This window comes from Scophthalmus maximus, chromosome 10 (assembly GCF_022379125.1).
Source record: "Scophthalmus maximus strain ysfricsl-2021 chromosome 10, ASM2237912v1, whole genome shotgun sequence".
NCBI lineage: Eukaryota > Metazoa > Chordata > Actinopteri > Pleuronectiformes > Scophthalmidae > Scophthalmus > Scophthalmus maximus.
The window spans coordinates 3,525,972-3,540,000 of NC_061524.1; the positions used below are offsets into that span (position 1 = coordinate 3,525,972).

A 14,029-nucleotide genomic window follows, 5' to 3' on the forward strand; every position below is an offset into this window, starting at 1 on the left:
GGTGCTGCACTGATTTTTTGTGTCTGTGTGTGCAAACTGTGGTTGTGACTCACACCATATTCATCACAGAGTCGTGACTGAGGGTGGGATTAGACTTGGCAAAGACTGTCTCTGTCACCACACACATACACACACACACACACACATACACACACACACCCACGGCAGCAATGGAGAGAGAGACAGAGAGTGTATGTATGCAGACGGCTACAGCATACAAATGCAGGTAAGAGAGAGAGAAATGACATGAAGAGGGAGGAGGTGGAGGAGGAGGCATGGAAACAGCTAGACAGAGATGAATGGATCCAAATAGAGAGAGATCCAGAAGTGACGGCTCCACCTGCTGTTCACCAAGGCCTTGAACACCCTGTGTGATGAGGCTTTAATCGCAGGTCACACACACACACACACACACACACACACACACACACACACACACACACACACACACACACGCAGGAAACTGCCAACTGTGTGTGTAAAGTCACACATCATTCAAGTCTCAGGTCTTAAATCTTCATGTCCCAGTTTCCTGTGGTGAGAATCAAGACGAGTCAAGTCATTGCTCAGGTCGTGGAAGTTAAAGTCATTTATGAAATTCTGATGACCACATTCCACTCAAAGACATGAAAAGTTGAGTTTTACTTAACAGCCTGCTTACACTTTATAAATCTTACTAAAATTTGACATTATGAGGTCCCCCAGACACCCACTGCTGCAATTATTATTATTGCCGAGGCTGACGGACGCCCACCCAGACTGCTGTTCTCCTCTTACTATCGTCAATAACAACAACATCATTTTATTTCAAACTTTATAATATTAGCATGCACTGCACCTGAAATCTCATTTTTTCAAAAATATGAATTCTTAATCTTTTCAAAAAGTCTCAAGTCATGAAGTCTAATTCATATAATTTTTTAAGTTAACCAAATCCATAGACTGTATATAGAGCAAGTCTCTATAGTCCTTAAATTTGTCTGATTCGAGTCGAGTCATGTGACCCGAGTCTTCAACCTCTGGAAAACAACAGACTTTGTCTTTTAAGTTGCTTTAATAAAATACAATTCTTTCTATCATTATTGCACAGTACAGAAAAACAGCTTTCGAAAAATACTTTTCCTTAAATAATTATTTTTAACCCATTCTCTCAATTAGGTCAAAAGGTGAGAGGGCCGAGGAGAAGAGGCTGACTGAAGATCTTTAGGAGTCCGGCTCCATTTTGGGCTCTGCAGAGAAAAACAACAGAAATAAAAATACTGTACAAAAGAAAATGAATTTTAGCTTATTTTGAGTCTGTGCTGGGAAAATGTCTATTAATCAGCTGCAGTGCTGTAGAACTGAAACATCATGTTCCAGAGGTTTAAAAAAAAAAAAAAAAAGATAACCTCCATAGGGAATTGGATTATCAGACAATGTATTACCCCACACAAGGTAGCTGCAGCCTCATGACAGTGTGATGCAAAGACTGTATATGAATATAAGGACTGTATAGTCCTTGTATGAATGTTACAGTGCATCCACATTCAGCACTAAATCTATTCAAAATGTGTATTCACTTCTGACTTCTGTCAACCCTGAGAACAAGGCATAGGTGAATGTCAATTAACTGATCAACATTTAAGGTACAGTAAACATCACAGGTTTTTATTAATGTTTCATTTGTTTGTGTGTTTGACACACGTCGGGTGATTTAAAAGAAAATCAGTTTTTTAAATGAATTAACTTGAAAATAAATAAAGTCTTTCATCATGTTATTCCTTCAAAATAAAATGTGCACATTTTAAAAAATATAACATCCTGTTCCATGTCATGTTTTATTTTGAAGTTGCAATGACAACAGTTGCTATGGCTTTGATGGCTTTGATGACATCCTGACATTCTGTGAAATGTTCCCGTATGTGTTCGGTGGTCAGCACTGTAATCCACAAACCAACTCTTCACTTCAGTCGGAACCAAAACCAACGGGTGAGAATAGAGAGATCTCAGCATGGAGGGAGGCAGCAGAGAAAAGAACTGCACGCAGAAGAAGGGCAAACCCACCGAGGGTCCCTGCTCCAATCAAGTCGCCAAGAGAGAGGAGACGATTCCGCAGCCCGGTCATCACATGGAGGAGGCAGGCGATGGAGCAGCCTCCATGCCTGCAATCACTCAACCCCACCAGAAGTCTTTGACGTTGACTGGACAGGTTTTGCCACAACAGCCGGGCGACAAACCAAACGCTGGCGCGGACGTGCCCGATCAGGCCGTCCTCACGGTTCCGGAGCTGCAGCTGCGACAGCTCATGAACGAGAAGGAGCAGCTGATCTACGACCTGGAGGAAGAGCAGTGTGTCCTGATTTACCAGATACAGCAGATACAGACAGAGCTGACCGAGGAAACTAAGGACAAGGACCACATCGCCGGCTTGCTGTCTGGATCAGAGTGGATGCGAAAAACCGCCGCCCAGAACGTCGACCAACTCCGGAAAACTCTCAAAGCCGAGCGGGAAAAGACCGAGGCGGCTGAGACGCGCCTGGCGAAAGAGGAAGAGGCGACGTCGCAACTCCGGTCTGCGCTGGCGCAGGCCGAGGACAACCTGGAGAAATCACTGAGCCAGTCGGAGAACGCCAGGTCCGTCCTTCTGCAAGAAAACCTGCAGGCGACCTCCAGCCTCACGGCGGCACTGACCAAGGCGCAGGAGGACATGGAGTTGGAGCGGCGCCTGTGGAGCGAGGAGAAATCGGACCTCCAGGAGTCTCTGTGGATCACCAAGCAGGCTCTGGACGAGGAGGAGGAGGCCAGAAACAAGTTCATGGACGAACTGATGGGCAGAATCAAGACGGTGGAAAATCACGTGCTGGAGGCTCAGAATCTCTTTCTGGAGGCGATTCCGCCGGATCTTTAATAGAACCGAGAGGATTGACCCCCTGAAGCTGATACCACCCTTAACCCCTGACCCTTCTCCTGACACCTCTGTCCTTCCCTTCCCTAACCCCCATACCTCCTACCCTACCCCCAATCACTGCATACTCTTCACCCACCTGACAAAAAGGAAGAAGCCCCTACATCAGATGCAGCTGCCATAGATCAGTGGGTTACACCGCTGACTTTGGTTCAGGGGATTGGGGTTTGATTCCCAGTGAGGTCCGGGGGCAAGGCCCTTAAATCGACCTGCCTTCCTCTGATATGTGTGAAAAATTGATGGTTTTAAGTCGCTTTTGACAAAAGCGAAATGTTAATGAATGTTATGTAAATCAATAAATGATTTAATTCGATTAATATAATCAATAAAAAATGACCTGCAAGCCTTTATTTGTACTTGAACTCAAACCTAAAGTGATTATTGTACTGATTCAATCTTAAATCAAAGAATGGTACATTTTTCAATTCAGTTTTTTTTTTTTATGTATTCCCAATAATTGTTGGTTCTAATGCTCTTGTGTCTTTGGACGGTAGAAATGTGATTAAAGAACATGTAGTAAAGTGACGTTTGATGCTTTCTGGAGAACCAATCTTAGAGACTTGGAAGGTTTCAATTTTATGGAAAATCTATGGAGCAAATGAAAGGGAATATTAGACTCCCAGGACCCGTCACTGATGAAATGTGTCTCTCACCGGTGAAGGTGAACTGAGGGAAGCTGCTCAGGTCTCCTCCTCCATAAAGTCTCTGGAGCTTGGCTGTCTCCTCTGACAGGCGTCTCTCGTAATCTGGCTCCGCCTCCACCGGTTCACCACTAAGAGGAGAGAGGAGAGAAATATTTGTCCATCAGTTGATCCGTGTCCTCCACATCGAATTACACAGTGTACATCAAGTATTCAATCTTACAGTTGTTGTGGTTGTAATGGATACACAATGTGGTAAAAGTACTTATTTAACCAATTTAATAACCAGGAAATCTGCATTGCACATTTTCTATTTTCTAAGACAGACCTGACCAAATTGAATCATGAAATATTTAACTTAAATGGGTCGATTTACAACATTTACTTGTAAAATAACAGAACAAAACCTAAATGTTTTGATTGCCTGGTACGACGGGAACCTTTTCATATTCTACTCCTGTTGGAAACAGCAGTTGTTGTTTTTTAAACAGCAGCCAAATTTAAAACCTTTGTCTGTTAGGGAGTACATTCAGAGGTTTGTGTCTTTTAAAACCTCCAGAGGAATCAATAAACAGGGTTCAGCAGAATAATAACAGGAACTTTAGTTTGTCTCTTAACCTGCGCAGGTTGTTGTATTCTCTGATCTTCTCCAGGAAGAGTCTCTGGACTGGATCCAAATCTAAAACACACACACACACATAACATCACTTTCACCAGAAAACATCAACACCTGATCATCATCAAAACAAAACTGTAGTTTTAAACATATCTTTTTGTGCAACGAATCAGATGCGACATAATAATTAGAACAGAGCCAGGTTATTTTTATACCCCCCTCATCCTATTTGTCTTTATACTAATCTAAGCTACTGTAATTGCTTCCTGGCTTTGGCTCAATACTTCCAGCACAACAAGGGTCAGCCGAGGACCTGAGCTCCACATTTAAGCCTCTATCTGTTTACACGTTGGCCAATTGACATCATTTGAGGGTTTGCCGAATTAGCTTCTATCGTCAGTTCCTGTTTGCAATGTCTCCATGGATGTTCAGACAACTATCGACTGTTTTCTTAGGGTTAATAAAACTTAAACTTGATGATCATCAGGGAGGTCCTGGGTTAATAAGGAGTGTCTTTCTTTTTCTTTGCTGTCTGTATGAACGATGAAATGTGATGGACATCAGAGATATTGACTTTTTTTAAAAGTGCAAGTCATGCTGAATCTAAAAAATATCTGTATCATATGTATTTGTGTTCAGATTTGATAGCAATATTTCGGGGCTGTTGGGGCTCAATGTTAAACATACCATCTAAAATATTTGCTGTTACGACCTCCTGACCGGTCTGAGTTTCTGTTTCGCCTGCCACATGCCCGGGAACAAAGAGCAGCTCCTCCTCCAGTGCGTCAGTCAGATCTGCAGATAGCTCGTCAGCTTCGAGAGACTCGACATTCAGAGCATCAGTCCTCTCCTCGCACGCCGTTCCTTCCTCTACCTCCACCCTCGTCTCTCCGGCGAGAACTTGAGCGTCCTTCTCCAGGAGAGCTGAGCTTTCGCCCAGGGACTCGTTCTCCAGAGTTCCCAGAGAGGCCTCAACTTCAGCCATCGTCACAGAGTCAAGAGGCGTGCCCTCCGAGACACTTCCTTCCTGCTCTCCGGACCGTTTCTCAGCTTCCTGATCAATCTGCGGTACCAGCTCCAGAAGCAGAGGGTCAGGTGGCTGTTGCTCAGAGCCGAACACGGCCTCCGTTATAACGGGTACCTCAGCTATCACTTCGGTTGCTTCAGAGAAAGAACCCAGAGTTAAAATTTCAGCCTCTGCCGTGTCCTTAAAAACAACATCCTCTATTGCCATCTCAACTTCCATCTTCTCGTCTTTTGCTGGTACGTCCGCTTCTTCCTCAAGTGCATCACTTGCTTCTTGCAGAACTTCGGTTTCCACCTCGGCTGAAGTAACCGATACCAGCGCCATATCTTCTTCCTCAGTCGCCTTCTCCTCCATCTGCGAACGCTCTCCGTTAGTTCCCACAGTTTGATGGAAGGCAAAACTCTTTTTTACCGCGGCGTCAGTTTTGGACAGCTCTGCGGGAACTCGACAGAGGAGCTCACTCACCATTGTGGCGGTTTCTCCTTCTAACTCGTGAAGGTCGTCAGACAGAGAATCCCACCGTGAAAGAACTTTCAAATGTTCGCCCCCATCTCCACCCGAGTTCTCAGCTTTGTGCTCGCCGCCGATCTCCGTCTGGACCGACAACAACTCCCGGAGTCGTATCTCTGCTCTTTCATCAAGACTTAATGTTGTCTGGAGGAGCTCGTCGGTTTCCAAAGACTCCACCGAAGCCTGAACTGAATGCAGTGTCACAGACTCTAAAGTCATGTGTTCAGATTCGTTCACGCCCTCTTCAACAGCGACATTCCCGGAGGATGATTCTACTATAGATTCTATTGTAGATTCTTCTTTGGTTTTCAAAGGTAAGACCGCAGATTCTTGTTCATTTTGGACGAAGGCAGTGTGTTCAGTTTCTACTGTAGGCTCTACTGTAGCTTCAACAACAGCAGCTTCACTCTCTAGTGGAGAGGCGACAGCCTCTACTGGTGGTTCTACTGTCGTTTCCAATAAGGGTTCTACCGTTGCAACAAGTGGGACTTTGAACCATGAGTCAGTGCTGTTGGTTTGTACTGCTTGAGCTTCAATTGTAGTTTCTACTGCACCTTCGGCAACAGAAGCTCTAGCTTCAGGTGTTACCACAGGAGGTGTGCTGGCTTCTACCGAAGGGTCTATCATAGTTTCTACTGCACCTTCGGCAACAGAAGCTCTAGGTTCAGGTGTTACCACAGGAGGAGGGCTGGCCTCTACCGAAGGGTCTATCGTAGTTTCTACTGCACCTTCAGCAACAGAAGCTCCAGGTTCAGGTGTTACCACTAAAGGACGGCTGGCCTCTACCGATGGGTCTATTGTAGTTTCTAATAAAGGTTCTACTGTCGTAGTGTTAGAGATGGTATCCACTCCCAACTCAACGCTCTTGGCTCGTACTTGAGTTGGATAATCTACTGTTAAATGAACTGTTGGCTCTACTGGTCCTTCAACAGCAGAAGGTCTAGTTTCGACTGCGTCCACAGTTGGTAGACCGGCTTCTACTGGTGATTCTATTAAAGGTGCATCTTTGGCATTGCACAAGATGTTAACTACACCGTCTTTATCGGCTTCAGCTTCTGCTATAGGCTCTACTTGACCTTCATCAACAGCGGCTGCACTCTCTGATGTTTCCAGAGGAGTGTCTGCCGATGATTCTATTGTAGCTTCTACTGAGGATTCTACGGTGGAAGCGTACAAGGTGCCCACCTCCTCTAAATCTGTGTTTTTGGTTTGCACTTTTGACGCTGCTGCATTTAGTGTGACGTCTATCGTAGGCTCTACTGGACCTTCAACAACAGAAGCTTGAGTTTCTAGTTCTTCTACGGTAGGAAGGTTGGTCTCTACTGATGTTTCTGTTGCAGTTTCTATCAAGGGTTCTACTGTAGCAACTGGACGAGTTGATTTCTCTACAGTCTCCTCTATGATGAGGGCTGATAAGGGCGTCACAGAAGAAGCTGTGAGTTCATCTGCCTCCGTGGCACTTTCTACTTTGGTTTCTATTGTTGCGCTGGTTGGGGATGAAGCTGAAGCTGTATAAAAGTCCTGATTAACACCAAGAGGCGGCTGCTGAGGTGTCTTTGGCTCTGCGGAAGATGCTGATTGAGGGGAAAGCAGTGCAGTGTTCACAGTAGATGTAGTTTCCTTGAAAACAATAGATGCGGCGGGAAAGACTGAAGAAACTGATGGATTTGTTTTTGACAAATGGGGAATATCTGACGGGGAGGAGACGGTAGAGGCTTTGACAGGTTGAGCTGTGGAGGAAGTGGAGAAAGAAGTGGATATAAACGATGTGAAACCAGAAGCAGAACAAATCAATGATTAGGGATTTAATCAATGAACAGTTTGTTATCTCAGATAACAAAAAAGATTCAGCCACTACTTTTAGACGAAGGGTTTTAGTCGTTCCAGGTAAACAAAAACAACAGAAATCTGGAGGTAGTCGTCGATGGCCGAGACGTTATTCCGCCACCAGCTTGCGACACCATATGTACTGAGCTTTACCGGCAGCAGGGGGCGCTGTGCCCGGCCTCCTTTGCGAGAAGAGTTGCTCCAGGAGTTTAGCGACATCTACTGCAGGCTGGGGCTTGGCTTTTTCTGCCAGTAGTAACACAACACATGTTGAGAATAAAACAACTCATCAAACTTTTTTTTAATTATCTGTGCATTAAAAACAATGTGCGCATCTGCATTCAAATGGATTCAAAACTTAATTCAATGTTTTTATCCTTCTTATAAATGCAAATATGGGGACTTAAACTATATAATGAATAGAATATAGTGACAGATACGATTACATGTAAAGACCTGGCAGAAATTTAGACAGATGTTTGTATCTTACTGATGTGTGTCCGTCGTGGCAGGTTTCTGTCTGATGGTTTGGAGCTGAACAGAGCAGCAGCCTGCGGCCTCCACACGACTCTACACAACTGAACACACACAGGATCAAATTATTACAGCCACAATGTTATTTCTAGTCTGAATAGTTAGTTTGTGAATAGGAATTTTCTACACTGATTTTTTTCTTTTTTTAATTCCAGATATTTTGAGAAAATATTGCTTAAAGTTTAAATGTCATGGGCAGTGATGGAAAGTAAGACTTTTTTTTCTTACAGTAGGTACTTCTATTTAACATGAGTATTTACATTTATTTAACTACTTTTAACAATTAGAAAATCATCTCAAGTTAAGATTTTCCACATAAAAACCAGTGAGAGCTTATAGTATATTATTAAGTTTTAAGATTTAACCTTACCATCCGTTGGCATGTTTCCTATTTAAACAGCTTACATATTTCACAATCAAAAAACTTAAACATGACAGAAAAAAAGTACAAAATATTGAGACAATTATTTGTATCAGAAATGTGTTTCTTCCTTTTTTTCACACAAACCCTAAAATTGTGAATCACAAGTTACCTGCACATTAAGTTTATTGAAGTAACTAGTGATGTATTTATGTAATAATAATAATCTCAAATATAAATCTCAGGGGACATTTTTACTGCAGAATGAAACCTTAAAGTGACATCGGATTATTTTTTTTAAGTACGGTACTATCATCTGAGTAGTAAATTATTTAAATAATATTTCCCTCCATCATCATTCAAGTTTTTAATGCATGGTTCAAATCACATGTAGAAAACCAACCAACAAACAAATGTATACTCACATTTAAACACGACCTTCCCCTGAAGAAAGCAGCCGCCATGTTTGGTTTGAAACAATGAAATATAAAGAAATGTATAGTTTGTCTCTCAGTGTAAAGTTGAGGAATGTGTTGAAGGAACTAAATGTCCCGAGTGTGTCTCTCCTCCACCATGACACTGTCAACACCGCATATTTATATTGTCAACGGGTGATAATAATAGATAATGCCCCTGATACCGACAACAAACCGCCTGTTGTCAGTTCACCAGCGAGTTAACGTGGTTTAGTTTGGCGGAGCTGCGTCTTTTATATCGTTACAGTTACATAAACAGACTGTGAGAGCTTTAACACCATGTGACGTCAAGACACACGCAAGACAACACGTGTTTCCCGTCGGGACTGTCAAAATAAAAGCTCACAATTAAGGCAAACTTGAAAATGTACTGACCTTTTGGCCATCCAAATACATTAGTCCTGTAATGACCCAGCCGCGACAACGATCACGTTAAGGATTAAAATAGACGATAAAAATAAGTTCCTGTAGAATAAGACAGCTAAAGCATGAATAATAAATTACAGTGCAGTTACGTTGTGGTGTAAGGCATGAATCAATCAGTTTAGCTACTCTGAATGTCCCATTAACCAATGTCCAACATAATTCAGTGTAAGAGGATAATGAAAAGATAATTTCAGAGAAACTGTTAAAATTTCCCAACTGGTGATACGTACACTTAATGTGCAATAACAAACTGTGCAATATTTATATTTATTCTCCATGTGTAACCATTGCTACTGCTCTGTATAGAGCATTTATATATCTATTTTATATTTTCTGTTATGTTTTGTACATACCTATTGCTTTTCAAAATGCCTTTCTCTATTCTTCTATCCACTTTTCTGCTGTAATGTCCAAATTTCCCCATTGTGGGACGAATAAAGGAATATCTTATCTCATCATATCTTATCTTATATAATCAATAAATACCAGCAATTCTAACCAGGCTTTCTACAATTCATGAACTACTTTGAGTATTATAAATAACATACTATTCTGTGTTTTTTTATTTTGAAGGCAAAGGTGGTTGAATTCCTGTTTTGGTGCTGATGAAGTTTTCTGTTTTGACGCAGCTCGTTCAAAGACGACGACGCCCCTTTTCACTGCATGTGTGCCAGCAGCACAACACTGAGCTGGAGAAGAGAACACTACCTCTCACACTCACTCTCTGATGTGGATCTCATTTACTTTGACTGAGGTGACTTTGTTTTAGTTTCGTCCCTAGATTGATTCTTACAGAGTGTGATATAGTAAGTGTCTTCTTGGCCCAAACTCCTCTGTGAGGCGCCTTTCTGACCACGTGGGAGGGTTCAGAGTTCAGAGTTCAAACTAAAGTTTCAAGTTTCAAGTATATTTATTGTCATTCTGCTCGTGGGACATGAAAGAACGAAATACAGCACTCAGGTCTCGGTAATAATAGAAATAATATAGCGATATATGTAGTGAGTAATAAGAAAGGTAACTAGTAAAATACGTTATAAATCACGTTATGGTTCACAAAATGTTTTTATTTTTTTCCAATTTAATGTGATTTGAACTTATGAAAAAATAATCACAAAATGTATTAAGTAAACCAAAAAAAAAAAAAAAACATTTGGAAAAGTCTAAATGTTTTTTTTCATTTGGCCTTCTTGGCTTTTGGTTATTGAGTTATTGAAGCTCGACTAGAGGGTGATGAAATTGTAATTCATTTTCTTTCTTACTGATTTAATCATCTCACAACGACTCTGATTAAATTTAGTGCGTGTGTGTATGTATTATGTTTAAATAATATTTACCACAGAAATCACTGTTGCAAACAGCTGCATTCTTGGTCCAACTGAAGTTTATTCTGAACATTGAAAGACAACAACGTACATCATCTTCTACAGTGATAATTAACAGCAGGCCGTCTCTATCGCCGCCCGTAGCGCTCATATATTAACTCTCAGATAGCAGTAGTATTATACACAACCTGGAAGATAGACAGTAAGAACAGTTTCAAACTGGATTAGGTTCTTTTTTTTTTCGTACAGTGTGAAGACGAGGGTGAAGAGGGCGGGTACCGGAGAACAGTACAGTATGAACAGGACAGGGTCGGCAGGGATGATGATGATGATGATGATGATGATGATGACCGTCACCATCATCAAGCTTCGTTCTGGGGGAAAACACACATTCATGCACACCTCCCTCCACGGTCAAGATGCTGCAACTGGCTGAGCCTCGCTGACTTCCGATTGGACAGTGGCTGGTCACTAAGGTAACTATTGGTTGTCTCTGTGGCTGGTAGTCCAGCACACGACTGTAACCGTGGCGTTAAATCAATGAACGACTAACTAAATTTACTAACTGGCCCCAAGTAGCTAGCTAACTAACATATATACAACTCTGCTGAGCGAACAATACGCCGGAATCTACGTTGTCCGACTGGCTAGCGCGGCGGCCATTTTGAACACTCAGGTTGGGAAAAGTCTGCGTGGAAGATAAAGCGCTGCCTTCAAAGTAACTCCTGAGTTTGTGTTTGATATGAATATATGAACACTTAAAACAAAAGTAAATATCTGTTGTTGTTTTTCTATGTCAAAGAATAAGGAAAAGAACAGGTGACAAAGGTTAACGACAACTTGCGCGGCCTTTCGTTTTGGTACCATCTCATGAACAAGCTAGCACGACCTGATTTGAAGGCACCAGTAGCACGCAGCTGTGTACAAACAGTTTTTTTTTTAAGAATTTGATATTCGTCTTTCTAAATAAATATGATTTAATCTTAAAAACAAATTGTTCACATTTAGATTGAGCTAGATACGGGGTTAGCAGTCCAAACAATAGCAGTAAATTGCTAACTTGCTAGCTAGCTAGTCAGTTTTGTTGCTAATTTAAGCACTTGAAGCTGAGGTCCTCATAGTTACTAGCTTAAACATAGCTTCTACTCCTACAGATCTACTCCAGGAGCCTTTTCAATGACATTTCAAATCTGTGGAAGTCATCTTAAAAACATAAAATCGATATGGTTCTGAAATCAGAGGACCATAAGTTCTGTACTGGCCTAACCTGAATTCGCTTTTCTGAAAACGAGACTGATATTCTTTTTTTTTTTTCATATTCTCAACTATTGAAAAGACCAAGCAGAAAGCCAGGAGATAATGTATCCTACTAACTAAGTATGGTACGTATCATTCCTCTGTGCCGTAGAGCGCCACTGTTGTACAAAAAATATTTTAAAAACATATCTGCACTGTTGCACTGGGTGACATTTTCCTTCATTGCAATGAATACACACAAACACACACACACTGTAGATTTTTTTTGAATTAATCACACATACACCGTCCAAATAAGAACCGGAGCACCCAATGTGGATTAATCCGCCGCTGAAAATTAGCCCCAAACCGTTTCCTCCTGCTTGAGTTACATTTGCACAAAACTGCAGTCGTACAGCTGCACTGAGACACATTTTTGATCTTTCATGGGACTTGTTCACAATAAGAATAACACAAGTTTGACTGATCTTTCAGGTTAACGTTTCCTTCTGTGACTATTCAAAATGGCCGCCGCGTGACACGCGTTAGTGGAGTCGCGTCCTCCTCTGCTCTAATATCCGTGACAGTGTCTGTTTTTTTTAAAAAGTGCTGGGAGTGCCGACGCACAGTTACATGATTTCTGCACTGAGCTTTAACTCTCAGGTTCAGAAATGTGTCTGTTTTCTGTAAAATACATTTCAGTAGTACCAGCATGTTCGAGGCCCCCCCCCAATCAATCCAGCTGTGGGCCCCCTGACTCCTACAGGTTTTTTCCCTCCCTGCATAGTGACGACCACTGAGCAGCGACGTAACAACTGAGGTAAAAATTATGTGTGACAAAAAAAATCACCTAAAACTACGACCCCCATGTGCATTCGACAAAAAAAAGAAAAGAAAAACTGAGACATTCTTCTTTACAGTACCTCAAATTCAATTTAGCTGTTCAAACCTGTTCCCTGTTTCAGCCACGTGATCGTCAGCATCACTTTAATTGACACGGAGGGACCCCGACCGGACCCTCGTCATAAAAGTCTTTCATAGTTTTTTAGCTTATTAGCATTGTCAGCTTTTCCTCATTAAAACCTGTACATAAATTAAATTTGTCATGGTCCCTTTACATGTGGAGTACCTCAACGGTGACAGCCTGAAGAGTTGATCTCATAAGACTCTGGAGAGAATTGTAAGACTCTGAAAAATAAAATTAAAATGTACACTGGAACCGTACCGTTAATAAGCTCGTTCACCTTGACACTCGTACAGTCATTCACACCAGCAGTCTGTCGCTCTCTCACACACACACACACACACACACACACACACACACACACACACGCACACACACACACACACAACCACACACACACAGGAATTTAGGGGTTTGCTGAGACAACGAAGGAGGCCTGGGATTGTCACTGGAGTGTCTGTCTGATGAAGCAAAAAGGAGAGAAGACTGTAAAGACCCCGGCCGATCTCCAACAGGACTGGATTCTGATTCTGTACTGGATCCCATGGAGGACAGAGGTGGACTGGACTGGACTGGAACAGAAACAGGCCTTTGGTTTTTCATTTCTTGGTAGTGCCACATCATTTATAGTGAGCTAATGAAATAGTCTTAACCTTTATAATCTAAAATCCCAGATCTGTTTAACTGGTCCATTTTTTTTTTACAACATGAATCTTTTAAATCCAGATTAAATGTGTCTTGTCTTGCATTTCTTTCCTTTATGTTTTTAGGTAAAGCATTTTGAATTCCCTTGTCATTGAGAGGTGCAACAGGAATAAACTGATTTGTAGCCTGAAACGGAGATTATAAACTCTTAATTCCAATTGCTTTCCACAAAATTAAAGTTTTGCAACTAAAAATGCTAAGAAAAAGGTTTACTCTGTGCAGATTGATTAAAACTGCTTTGGAAGCAGGGGGATTCAGCCACACACACACACACACACACACACACACACACACACACACACACACACACACACACACACACACACACACACACACACACACACACACACACACACACACACACACACACACACACACACACACACACACACACACACACACACACACACACACACACACACACACACACACACACACAC

At 41.9% G+C, this 14,029-nt stretch overlaps 2 protein-coding genes across 13 annotated transcripts in view; both read right to left on the reverse strand.

Moving 5' to 3' along the window:
* Window positions 1–566: 566 nt before the first annotated feature.
* On the reverse strand, window positions 567–9,450 carry si:dkey-22n8.3 (uncharacterized abhydrolase domain-containing protein DDB_G0269086). Of its 3 annotated transcripts, XM_035606143.2 has the most exons (7): window positions 8,886–9,448; window positions 8,056–8,143; window positions 7,719–7,811; window positions 4,889–7,468; window positions 4,204–4,264; window positions 3,598–3,716; window positions 567–1,229 (listed from the first exon to the last, which is right to left on the reverse strand). In XM_035606143.2, exons 1-7 carry the CDS (start codon window positions 8,922–8,924, stop codon window positions 1,204–1,206), a joined length of 3,006 nt encoding a protein of 1,001 aa, XP_035462036.2. In that variant the 5' UTR covers window positions 8,925–9,448; the 3' UTR covers window positions 567–1,203. The 3 variants fall into 3 exon arrangements, with proteins under 3 accessions (XP_035462036.2, XP_047191239.1, XP_047191240.1); XM_047335283.1 differs by lacking the exon at window positions 567–1,229 and having other exon boundaries at window positions 3,420–3,716; window positions 8,886–9,450; XM_047335284.1 differs by lacking the exons at window positions 567–1,229; window positions 7,719–7,811 and having other exon boundaries at window positions 3,420–3,716; window positions 8,886–9,450.
* Window positions 9,451–10,725: 1,275 nt separating this feature from the next.
* Window positions 10,726–14,029, reverse strand: part of itsn1 (intersectin 1 (SH3 domain protein)) — a 37,354-nt gene continuing 34,050 nt past the window's right edge. For all 10 annotated transcript variants that reach the window (XM_035606156.2, XM_047335209.1, XM_047335211.1 and 7 more), the window contains one exon: window positions 10,726–14,029. This exon is cut by the window's right edge and continues 314 nt beyond it. The gene's annotated coding sequence lies outside the window, so the exon portion shown is untranslated.

Coding starts and splice junctions, on each gene's coding strand:
- si:dkey-22n8.3 (XM_047335283.1), bottom strand. CDS start 8,924: ATGGCGGCTGCTTTCTTCAGGGGAAGGTCGTGTTTAAAT. Junction 7,469..7,718: donor CACAGCGCCCCCTGCTGCCG/GTAAAGCTCAGT, acceptor CTTCCTCCACAG/CTCAACCTGTCAAAGCCTCT. Junction 4,265..4,888: donor AACAGCAAATATTTTAGATG/GTATGTTTAACA, acceptor TGTGTGTTTTAG/ATTTGGATCCAGTCCAGAGA.